General features: G+C 37.3%; 1 protein-coding gene across 4 annotated transcripts in view; it reads right to left on the bottom strand.

Moving 5' to 3' along the window:
* BEND6 (BEN domain containing 6) overlaps positions 1-12,829 on the bottom strand; it is a 78,803-nt gene that overhangs the window by 5,582 nt on the left and 60,392 nt on the right. For 2 of the 4 annotated variants that reach the window (XR_004245641.2, XM_032140296.2), the window contains exons 4-6: positions 6,630-6,841; positions 4,582-4,774; positions 3,459-3,595 (exon numbers count right to left, since the gene is read on the bottom strand). Coding sequence is in view for 3 of the 4 variants with exons in the window: in XM_032140296.2 (XP_031996187.1) it covers positions 3,468-3,595; positions 4,582-4,774; positions 6,630-6,841 (533 nt within the window). In the remaining variant the exon portion in view is untranslated. Of the gene's footprint in view, positions 1-3,458; positions 3,596-4,581; positions 4,775-6,629; positions 6,842-7,350; positions 7,415-12,829 lie in introns of those variants that run through there. The other 2 variants (XM_058432042.1, XM_032140299.2) reach the window with 2 other exon arrangements.

Genomic DNA, 12,829 nt, shown 5'->3' with positions numbered 1-12,829 from the left:
CACTGATGAACCAGATACAAAAATCTTCAACAAAATACTAGCAAACCAAATTCAACAATGATGTTTAGCAGCATCCCTTGCCTCTGACCACTGGATGCCAGAAGTACCACCAGTTTTGACAATCAAAAATACCTCCAGACATTCCTAAATACCCTGCGTTGGAGGAAGATGGCTAAATCACACCTCCCTCTCCGCCGCCCCCACCATTTGAGCACCACTGTATTAGATCACCTATAAGTTATAATATATGTTATGTAACATTACGCCAGAGATTATATACCCTGAGGCTGCTTTGGAAATTTCAGGAGAAGGCTGTTTTGTCACTTAGTTGGATTATAGAGGTTACAGCCTAATATTCTGTAAATCTGATAAATACATTTTTCTTCAATGCCTGCAAGAAAGAAGTAAAAAATGGAGACAGGCTGGAAAAAAATCAAGCTCTTGGCATGTGAGAGCTACAGGCAACTTTAGGGCAGCCACAGGAATAAGAAAGAATAGATGAAAAAAAGGGAGGAATTTAGGTCTTACCCTCACAGACCTGAGCCATAGCTGGGAAATTGTTACCCTGTTGAATCTAAGCCACCAGTGACAACCTGAGCTCAGGACTGAGTAGAGGGCACGGTCTACCACAGGGACCATGCTAGAAAAGTAATTTTTCCAAAGAATATTTTTGGTGGCAGCAGGGCCATAGGCTCCTGTGAGTTAAATGACTGAGAACAGAAAAATATAACAGTATTCCACTAGATGGCGCTATATCTGATTAATTCATCAAGCATGTCCAAATTAGGTCTTACATGACCCTGTCTTTTCCAGCATATTTTCCTCAGTCTTTTTGCAATAATTTGAATTCAACCATACTTAAAATGAAAGATATTTGCAAATTTAAAAAATTCCATTCTAGCTAATCTCCATTACTGATTCAAAATACATGCATTTCCAGTCTAAACTTGGCACTATTAAGCCAGGCTCAGGTCCAAAAGGCACAAGGTTCATAGCAAAACGTCTGTTCCTTGTTTCAATTTTAATTAATGCCATAGCTAGCGGATTTAATAACACTTCTATTGTTAAGTACAAGCAAAACTCATATAAAAATCTCTTAACTTTCACTTCTTTAACATTCTGCTGGCTGATATAGTCAGAGATGAGTTTTGTGCCTATCCTTGGAAGTCAGAAATATTTAAAAAAAACCAAGAGTTTAGGATACTAAAATGCTTTACAGACCTCTGAAATATAACAGTGTGCCCCAAAAGATAGCCACTTGACTTGGAGGTCTGGTAACATACCATTTAGAAAAGGAACTTGCCGGTCACGGTGGCTCACGCCTGTAATCCCAGCACTTTGGGAGGCCGAGGTGGGCAGATCACTTGAGGTCAGGAGTTCGAGACCAGCCTGGCCAACATGGTGAAACCCTGTCTCTACTAAAAATACACAAATTAGCTGTGTGTGGTGGCACGAGCCTGTAGTCCCAGTTATTAGGGAGGCTGAGGCGGGAGGATTGTTTGAACCCAGGAGGTAGAGGTTGCAGTGAGCAGAGATCACGCCACTGCACTACAGCCTGGGCTACAAGCAAGACTCTGTTTCAAAACTAAAAAATAAGAAAAGACAAGGAACTTAGTTCCTGGGTGGAGTGCTTTCTGACACTTGAGGAGTTCAAGGTGGGAAGATTGCTTGAGCCCATGAGTTCAAAACCAGCCTGGGCAACAAAGTGAGAACCCTGTTTCAAAAAAAAAAAAAAAAAAATAGAGAACTTGGTCATTATACATCAAGGTAACTGGGTGGGTAACCTCATGTCAAAATGGGGAGTACTAAGGGCATATTTAAGCAATTATCTAATAATTGAAAAGTTGTGAGGTCACAGTCTACTGAAATTTATAAGCACTTGGAGAAAAAAGATACAGGTAACCTTATCTTTTATAACTTCTTTTTTTGGAAACAAGGTCTCACTCTGTCCCCCAGGCTGGAGTGCAGTGGCACCATCACAGCTCACTGTAGCCTCCACCTCACTATCCTCCCACCTCAGCCTCCTGGGTTACTGGGACTACAGGTGTGCACTACCACGCTGGGCTAACTTTTTTTTTTTCCGTATTTCATAAAGACGGGGTCTTGCCATGTTGGCCAGGCTGGTCTCGAACTCCTGGGCTCAAGTATCTGTCTGCCTTAGCCTCCCAAACCATTGGGACTATAGGCATGAGCCACCACGCCCAGCCATGTTCTCTAACTTTTAAAGTCAGCCTAACAGTATGTGTGAGCCAAGGGAAAGAATTTCACTGCAGTTGTTACAAGTAGTAGTTTTTTGATTTGTTTATGCTTTTGTTTCAGGAAGACAGACATTGTTGACTCTCGGCAGAGCTGGTCTTGGTTGTGTAGCAAAATAGATAAGGGACTCTTGCAGAGGATAGGAGTGGTAGTAATGTGTAGGGAGTTTGGGGCAGGGGATTACTGCATTACATTCAGCTCCACATCTCATTTAAAAACATGGTGAGAAGAAATGAAGTCAAGTAAAATGGTCTCAAAAGTGGCTGGTATTAGGCAGAAGACAGGCAAAGTATAAGTCAAAGATAGAAGTGGAAGGAAAATGGAAGGAAAAAAGGGAATATCCGTGGTGGGCCTTACCCTCATGTGTTACCCACATGCCTCTATTAATCAATGAAAATGTTAACACAATCATACACGTGGTTTCACATATTTTCCATCAAAATAGTAGAGAGAGAGGAGGGGTAAGTAAAAGTGAGCTGGCCAGGATAGTGGGTGGCAAAATTCCACTTCACACTTTTGCCTGGGTCAAGGCCTGATTAGAAAGTCTATTTACTTTAGAACTCTCACTAAAAAATTATTCTTTTTCTTAGTATAGGACATGCATCTTGGTAAAAATCCTTATTAAACAATAACAACTAATTTAAAAATTTAAAGACCATGAGAAGCAACATGTAGGAGGGTGGAGAAGAACGCTGCACACTTCAGCCAACAGATTGTGCAAATGTCAGACCACTGTTAGAGCTGTGAGTTCAGTCTCATCGATGTACCTCAGATTTCCCAAGGGTCTAAATCTCCTCTGTCCTAGAGAGAAATACTTCTTAAATTGTCATGTGTCCTTCCTTTGGCTCCTTTCTGTCCCCACCAAGTTAACAGGATTTCTGTGAAAAAATTTCCTCAGTAAAACACATTTGGAAAACACTACATACTGTATCCCTTTCGTAGAGATTGCTGGTGCCCATGAGCATGTTAAAAGGGTATCAAAATATCTGAGAGGTTCTGAGGAAGAAAAACTGAACTCAGCATTTTCCAAATTCAAACCCTGCTCCCAGTTCTCCCCTTTTTGCCACCAGGAATACCTATTAGCCTTTCACAGGTCACTAGTATTTTCTAGTAGAGTGACTGGAAAATGCTATTCCAATAAAATAAAAGTATTACAACATTATCTTGCCACATTGAAAAGACTGAAGATTTAAAAGACTTACCAAAAGGATCTATTTAATATCCTGAGAGTTAAGATTTTTGCTTAAATTTGGCTTCTTGGTACAGTTGTTTAGCTTTTGCCCTATCATTCTTCTAATTGAAACATCATCCGTATTGGGAAATAATTGTTTTGTTACTCCTGTAAAAAACCAATAGTGACACACGAGAAACTTCATGAGTCCTTTGCATCTTAGGGTATGAACTGAGGTAAAACATCACGTATTCTACATTATAATTTTGTTTCCATTTTACAAAAGTAGCCCAAACACCCATGAGCTATTTAAATAGATGAATATATAGGCAGGTTTTTCTAAGTAAAGCAAGAGATATGAGAAGGTCTCTATTATCAACTGAGATCCTATGATAGCATTTACTATTGCTCTAAAATGTTAGGAATGTATTTTTATCCATTCCCAACATTAATTGAAACAACTAAACTCTGACTGATCTTTTTCTGTATCCGTCTGCCTCAGCCTCCCAAACCATTGGGATTACAGGCACGAGTCACCACGCCCAGCCATGTTCTCTAACTTTTAAAGTCAGTCTAACAGCATGTGTGAGCCAAGGGAAAGAATTTCACTGCAGTTGTTACAAGTAGTAGTTTTTTGTTTCAGGAAGACAGACATTGTTATATGTTAAGAAATCACATATATAGAGCTGAGATTCAGAGAATCCTTAAATTTGTCAGATGTTGCCAAAAAATTAATTGGATAATCTAGATTATATTTAAGGAGATTCATTAATTTAGAAACCATAAATAGGATGGTCAAATTAGCCTTTATCTTTCTAGAATGAAAGATAAGAAATATAACAAAAGCAAGGAAGAAATTGTTATTGAAATTTTACTTCAAAAGATTGTGAAAATTTACATTTCCAAAGCTATAAATTGTATGAATTCAAACTTTTTGGTGATATAAAACTTAGTTTTATTTTAATAACCATTGTTAATGTAAAGTTTTTCTACAAAATTTCCCATGTTTAATGAGAGCTTTAGACTATCCTGAGATTTTTCTTTCCTAGAAAAATAAACTTCAAAAAATAAAAGGACCATGAAAGACTATCTTGACCTTAAGTGATAACATGATTTAAAATTCATACGGCAATATAATGCAATCATATTATCACCTATGATTTCTTGGACTTCATTCTGATTCATAGCTGGTTTTACAGCTTTGTCCCTTGAAGTAGAGGATTTTGCCCCTGTCAGGCTGTGAGTGGCCATGTATTCATTTGTGTAAAGTACTTGCATTAAATCATTAATAAACTTCTGAGGCTTGCTCTTGTTACAACGGGCAATCTGCCATTTTTCAATCTGGAACTAAAAAGATAAGAAAGAGTTAAAGTTGGAAAAAGTGCTATATGGAGAAATACGTTACTAATTGGGTTAAGGCATAAAAGAAAACAATGTCAACATTTTTTAAGGTAAGGTATTATGTATATTTCAATATATATTTTACATTTTAATTTAATATATATTTTACATGTCAGGGATTAGATTTAAGTGTTATCTTTGTGATACTCTTCAATATTTATGAGGTATTTGTTACAGGGCGTATATAAATTCTTGTCATGTTAACTGGATTTGGTCCTTTCAGGCTTAGTCCCATACCCAGTGCTTCATCGTAAATGTAGTAGGCAGAATAATGGCCCTCTGGAAGGTCGCATCCTAATCCCTGAAACCTGTAACATGTTGCCTCACAGGACAACAACAATTCTGTAGAGGTGATTAAAGTTAAGTACCTTGAGATGGGAGATTATCCTGGATTACCTAGGTGGGCTCAATCTAATCACATGAGTTCTTAAAAGCAGAAGAAGGAAGCAGAAGAGTAGATCAGGAAAAAGAGACAGAAGAGGGAGGAAAGATCTGAAGTGTGAGAGGGACTTCACTTGCTGTTGCTGGCTTTGAAGATGGCGGAAGTGGGCTGTGAACCAAGGAATGTGATTGCTTCTAGAAGTGGGAATGGCCTTCAGTTTACAACCAGCAAGAAAATGGGGAATTCAGTTTTACAACCACAAGAAAATGAATTCTACCACAGCCTGGATGAGCAGGAAACAGATTCTGCCCTAGAGCTTTCAGAAAGAAATGCACCTGCTAACACCTTGACTTCAGTCTAGTGAGACCTGTACCAGACTTCTGATCTATAGAACTCTAAGATAATAAATTTGGGTCATTTGAAATCACTAAATTTGTGATAATGTGTTATATAGCAATAGGTAACTGATACACTAAGATTCAAATATTTTGAATGTCAGATTGTTAGTTAATATTTATCATTTTTGATGGTATACTTACTGAGGCTACCTGATTCTAACAAAACTCATGTCTTTTTAGCATCTGTGTCTTGATTAAGAACAAAAACAGAAAAAGAATTGTGTTCAGCCAGCATGCTGAGGCTGAAATTTACCTCTCAATGATATAAAATTGTATAACCCTGAATGCATAGGTATCCTTCTGTCACTGGTATAAGAATTTTAAAGTTTAATAACTTTATCTTTGTACCCAATTTGCTTTAATTTTCTAAACTGGGTATTTGTTTCAAAAATATTAGTTTTTATTATAAAAGGACAACAGTTTTATGCCTTTGGTTCTCAGATTGATCTTGACTTCCTCAGAGAAGACCTTCTTGCCCCTCCTAAGTCAAGCCCTGCCTTCCCTTTCCTTAGGCTAGGTCAAGCACCTTATGCCTCTTCTTCTTTTTCTCCTTTTTTTTTGAGACGGAGTGTCGCTCTGTCACCCAGGCTGGAGTGCAGTGGCGCTATCTCGATCTCGGCTCACTGCAAGCTCCACCTCCCGGGTTCATGCCATTCTCCTGCCTCAGCCTCCCAAGTAGCTGGGACTACAGGTGCCCGTCACCACACCCGGTTAATTTTTTTTTTTTTTTTTGTATTTTTAGTAGAGAGGGGATTTCACTGTGTTAGCCAGGATGGTCTCGATCTGACCTCATCATCTGCCCGCCTCAGGCTCCCAAAGTGCTGGGATTACAGGGGTGAGCCACCATGCCTGACCACCTTATGCCTCTTCTTTGTGGTACTTAAGAATTGTAATATTCCTATTGAATAAAACTATTTTATCCAATAGTTATCTGATAAAACAATGATCATTTTCTACGCTTATTTAAATTTTTTTATTTAACCATATTCCAAAGAACAGTAAGGCAGGTATTACAACTGACCTGTTTCTCATCAGTCTGATGCTCTTCCTCAGGCTTTAAGGAAACTGGTGAACTGGAGTTAGAATTAGAATTACTGCATGTTGAGTCTGGCGAGGAGTTGTTTGTTGCTCTCCAGAGGGTGGATGCAGATGTAGACATGGTTCCCCCACCCTTAAGCAGAGCCTCGGCCATGCCAACCAATTCTTCAAACTGGGTGACTGCTTGTGGTAACACTAAAATGGCAAGAAAAAGTACGCTTTACAAATACCACATGTTCCAAGGTGTATGGAACATATTTACCTTTATTATTAAATAATTTAGTAATTGCTTAATAATAATAAAGCAATTAAAAAACATTTGGTCATTGCAGTTAAATGTATATGCATTACTTTGTAACTAAAAAGGATGTTTTAAAAGTTGATTCTTTTTTTTTCTAGTTGCTAGGGGTTTTATCTGAAGGTGTTGAGTTGAATCTCTTGTTTGGAGCTATTACTGATTCTATTATCAATCACCTTCTAGAAGCTCACATTAGGCCTGTTTATGTGCCAAGATAAAACTAGCCATTTCTCAAAGATGAAAATAAATTTTCTATGACCTTCATGTATGGTTTACAAGGGAGTCAAATTTCATCAAATTATTAAAAATGCACTGCCGCAATTCAAACCTGTGTTGATATATTAAAGATGAATTTTGGTAATCAATGGAATATTTTCTTTGTTCCTTTTTTCAAATGGAAACTTACACATTCAAAGTTTTCATGCCTCCATGTAAAATGGTCTTCTCTGTTGTTATATCTAGTTTGTTTCCTAAGGACAAATAACATGTTGTTGGAGTTGGAAGAGATCTTGAACCTTGTCTAATTCAGTTCCTCACTATATGGTTGAGGGCACAGCCTGCTGGAGAGGTGAAAAAACTCTGAAGCTTTTTTTGTACTTTTCTTAAGCATATTATTCAGCTATAATTTTAGAATAATTAATGATGTGCAAATCAGTATATCTAGTACTATATTAAAGGAAAATCTACTAAAGAAGAAAATCTTATTTTCTGTTCTTTCAAAAACATTTATTAAGCACCTCTCATGTACCAGACACTTATTCCATCAGTAATTACTTATTGAGCATTTAATAATATTAAACTTTTATCTAGTTTTTTTTTTCTCTGTGCCAGGCGCTATTCTGAGATCTTAACTGATATTCTTTCATCTAATACTCATTGCAACTCTCTGAGACAGGTATTATCTTTACCTCTCATTTCCAGATGAAGTAAATCAGGCAAAAGAAGTTAAGTAATTTGTCCAGAGTCAAACACAGTGAAGAGAAGAGCCAAGATTCAAATTCAGACTGGCTGCCTCCCAAGTCCATGTTATACAGATTCTCAGTATTTGCCAACCACTACGCTAGGTGTGAGGGATAAAACTGGGGGCAAAACCAGATGTGATCCATGTCGTTTTGGGGCTTACAGTCTGAAGGGTGAAGGGGAGACATATTTACAAACCAGGCTGTGTGGCAAGAATTTTGCCCTGCTCAAAGAATGATCTGGCCTTTGTCCCAGTTCCTGGGAAGTAACTGTTAAATCCTTGGAATTTCTTGACTGACAGGAGTGTCTTCGCCACTCATCATGAGCTCCTGGGACCACGCCTGAGAGTTTATGCTAATGAGCTGACTCATGGTGGGGCCAAGTCACATGCAATAGCCTTAGGGTGGCAGCTGGCCACAGCTTGAAATCCAGAAAGACCAACCATATGATTTAGAGACTGAGTTCAACTACATGGGCAGTCAATCAACCGATCAATCATGCCTACATTATGAAGCTCCAATAAAAAGTTTAGACAGTAGAGCTCTGGTGAGCTTCCTGGATAGACCATACTTTATGTGTATTGTCACATATAGATGCTATGGGCATAAGGCATCCTGAGACAACCAAAGCCTCACACATGTGGAAACCTCCCAGACTCTGCCCTCTTTCTTAGGCTGATTCTAATTTGTAACCTTTCCTTGTAACAAATGTTCCGTGAGTTGTTCCGTGAGCAAATTATTGAATATGAGGGTGGTTTTGGGAAACTCCTGAACGTGTAGTTGGTGTCAGAAGTATTAGGCACTCTTGGCAGTGTGGAGGACACTGCCCTTAACTTTGCAGTTTGGTTTACTTGAGGTATATGCAAAAAATAAAAAATCACAATTCTTAAACGCCACAAAGAAGCATAAGGTGCTTGACTCAGCCTGGGGAATGGGAGGGCTTGACTTGGGTGGGGCAAGCAGGGCTTCTCTGAGGAAGTCAAGATTCAACTGACAACTTAAGGCTGAGCAGGGATTAAACTGCTGTAGAGAATGAGGGGTCATTAGAGGCATAGGAATAGCACCTTCTTCATATGAGGAACTGAATGAAGGCCAAATCTAGAACGTAAGAAGAAAAAGAGAATTTGGTATAAAGTGGGACTACAAGAATATTTACTATTTTTTTCAAATTGTGTCTGTACATGTTCATTGGCATACATCATTCTTGTCATTTCTGCCTGTGTATCTCTATTTTTATTAATGTATTTTCTTTTACATAATTAGAACCATGCTGTATACATTGCACTGTATCATGGCTCTTTTTTTCCAATTAAAATAGTAAGGTGAATGTTTTGCCTGTTTTATTAAATTCTTCTTGGAAAATATGAGTTTTTAAGGCCTAATTTACATACAGTTAAAGGCAAAACCTTACATGAAGTCTGAGCAGAAATTACATAGGTAAAGGGGATGAGTTTGACAAATGGGTGCACCCATTAAAAACACACCTAATCAAATATAGAACATTTCCATCCTCCCAGAATGTTCCTTTACATCCTGTCTAAATCAGTCCTTGGACTTACCTCAGAAGCAACCACTAATCTGACTTCTTTAGCTGTAGATAAATTTTACTTGTTCTAGAATTCCATATAAATTAACTCAAGCAGTATATTCTTTTTTTTGGTCTTTTTTTCTCTGCATAATATTTTAAGACATTCATGTTGTGTGTACCATAATTCATTCCTTTCTATTGCTAACATTTCATTACTTCATAATTAATGTATCCATTCACCTGTCGATGGGCTATTTTCCCTAATATCCAATATATTCATGTTCTGTAACTTATTTATTTATTTACTTATTTTGAGACAGAGTCTCATTCTGTCACCCAGGCTGGAGTGCAGTGGCATGATCTCGGCTCACTGCAACCTCCGCCTCCCAGGTTCAAGCGATCTTTTGGCCTCAGCCTCCCAAGTAGCTGGGACTACAGGTGTGCACTACCATGCCAGCTAATTTTTGTATTTTTGGTAGAGATGGGCTTTCACCATGTTGGCCAGGCTGGTCTTGAACTCCTCACCTCAGGTGATCTGCCCACCTCGGCCTCCCAAAGTGCTGGGATTACAGGCGTGAGCCACCACGCCCGGTCCTGTAACTTCTTTAAATGCTTCTTTTCTCACTTGGAAATTAGGTTGCTTCCAATGTTTCTTTTTCGTTTCTTTTCTTTCTTTCTTTCTTTTTCTTTTCTTTTTTTTTCTTTTTCTTTTTCTTTTTTTTTTTTTTTTTTGAGAAAGGGCCCAGCTGTTACCCAGGCTGGAGTAGAGTGGCATGATCACAGCTTACTGCAGCCTTGACTTCCTGGGCTCAAACAAGCCTCCCACGGCAGTCTCCCAAGTAGCTGGGTCTACAGGTGTGCACCACTGTGCCCGGCTAATATTTTTATTTTTTGTAGAAATGGAGTCTCCCTATGTTGCCCAGGCTAGTCTCAAACTCCTGGGCTCAAGTGATCCTCCCAAAGCGCTGGGATTACAGTGGGGAGCCACTTTGCTAGGCCCAATTTTTCTTTATTACAAACAAAGCTTTGATAAACCTTCTTGCATCTACATTTTCACACACACCTCTGATCATGTCAATGCTATAAATTCCTGAGAGCATAATAGTATTGAGAGGTATAAATGCTTTCGAGATTCAATTCATATTGCTGAATTGCTCTCTAGAAAGATTTTTCCAACTTACACTCCCACTAGCAATACAAGAAATTGGCCATTTCACTGTGCCACCAACAAGTGGTGTTAATCAGTAACAACAATCTTCATTTTTTTGATAGGTTAAAATCTTAGTACATTTTAAATTACAATTATTTAATTACTGTGAAGTTAAATATAATTTGTTTATTGATTATTAGAATTTCTTCTATCAATTATCTACTGGAGCATGGGATATTGGTACTTTTTCTATTTTATAAGAACTTAAATGGTTTTTGTAAAGTGGTTACAAGAGTGCCTAGCACATTATAAGCAGAACGTATTAGCTTTATTATTAACTCCCTTATATATTAAGCATTTTAACCTTTTATTTTTCTTGAGTTGCAAATATTTTTCTCAAAGTGTTTATCTTTTAATTTTATAACATTTTAAACACACACAATTTAAATTTTCATTTTAGTTGAAAGTAGCAGTCTTTTCTTAGTATATTATCCATTTATTTTATACTTAGAAAGTCATTCATCACTCGGATTAGTTAAATATTCACCAATAATTTTGTAGAGTTTAAATATCTTTTCATAAGTAAGCTGTTTTCCTGGACATATTTTTTAAACTTTTAATGGAAAATTTTAAACAGAAACAAAAATAGCAAATTCTCCCATTTCAATTCATGGCAAGTCTCAATCCACTTATACCCTGATCCCCTTTTTCCCCCAAATTATTTGATGCAAAGCACAGGCATCATCTCATTTTTATCTGTAAATATTTCTATAGGCATCCCTAAAAGGTGTATTTAAAATTATAACTGTTAACACCACTACTGCAGCCAGAAATAGTTAACAATAGTTCTTTGATATCATTAAAAAAAACCCTAGTCAATGTTCAAATTTCTCTGATGGTCTTATTTTTTAACAGTTTGTTCGAATCAAGATCCAGTAAGGACTATACATTACAATTGGTTGCTGTCTCTTCCATGTAAACTATAGGTTTCCTCTCCCTTCCTAGTTTTTTCCCTTGCAATTTATTAATTGTAGAAACTGGGTCATTTGTCCTGGAGAATTTCCTACAGTCGGATTTTGCTGTGATTGCACCTTTAGGTGGTATTTGACATATTCTCCTGTTCCCTGTATTTGATGTAGATTGGTAGTTAGATCTGAAGGGTTGATCGGATTCAGGTAATGTTTTAACTTCCATCAGGTGGTATTTAATGCCTGGTTAGCTTTTTTGTGATCTTAGCAGCTACAGATGATCACTGCATAGATTCGTTATGTCACAATGGCTTGTAAAATAGTGAGATTCTAATTATTTTCTTCTTCATTTATTAGCTGGAGTTCTACAAAGGGAAACTTCCTCTTATCAACTGTTTGGTTACCCAGAAGTTCATTTCATATAGTAATGGCAGGATACATGCTTGATTTTGCTTTGTATCTGCCAATTTTCAAAATTACAAGTTGGTTGTTTTCAGATGACCATTACGTTTTCTTCTTTTTTGAATACCACTGTGAACTCATGCATTAAACATATATTAATACAATATGTGTCTATCTATTGTGGTTGTCATTCTTATTGATGCTCAAACTGTCCCATCTTTGGCTTGTGGGAAGCTCTTCTAGTTGACACATTTGCATGGTCTAACTTCCTTGCTTTCTGATATGACAAGATGTTCCTGTATATTTCCTGCTCAAGCTTCTTCACAAGTCTCATTTTGTATATTTTGTATGCAAGACATGGAATCAGCCATTTATCCAAGGAGTCATCGTTCCCTTTAATGGTTAATGATATTACAAGGGCACATCTAATTGCTAGGAGTGCTCTTGGCTATTGAGTTCCTGTTTCTAGGACTACTCAGGGAACCATATAAGAAAGTACTTTTTTAAAATTTGATTTTATTTAATATTTTAATTATATATATCCATAGGGCAAATAATGATGTTTTGATACATATAATGTATAATGATCAGATCAGGGTAATTAGCATATCTATTACTGCAAACATTTATCATTTCTTTATGTTGGGAACATTCAAAATCCTCCTTCTGGCTACTTGAAAATATATACTATTGTTAACTGTAGTAATCCCACAGGGGTATTGAACATTAGAACTTATTCTTCCTATCTAGCTGTAATTTTGTATCCTTTAATAAATCTCTCCCTACCTTTCCCTTCCCCCTACCCTTTCCAGCCTCTCGTATCCTCTGTTCTACTTTTACGAGATTAACCTTTTTTTTTTTAGCTTCCATATACAAAT

The sequence above is a fragment of the Hylobates moloch genome, unplaced genomic scaffold, assembly GCF_009828535.3.
Source record: "Hylobates moloch isolate HMO894 unplaced genomic scaffold, HMol_V3 SCAFFOLD_20, whole genome shotgun sequence".
Classification (NCBI taxonomy): Eukaryota; Metazoa; Chordata; class Mammalia; order Primates; family Hylobatidae; genus Hylobates; species Hylobates moloch.
This window is presented reverse-complemented; position numbering and strand designations above follow the sequence as displayed.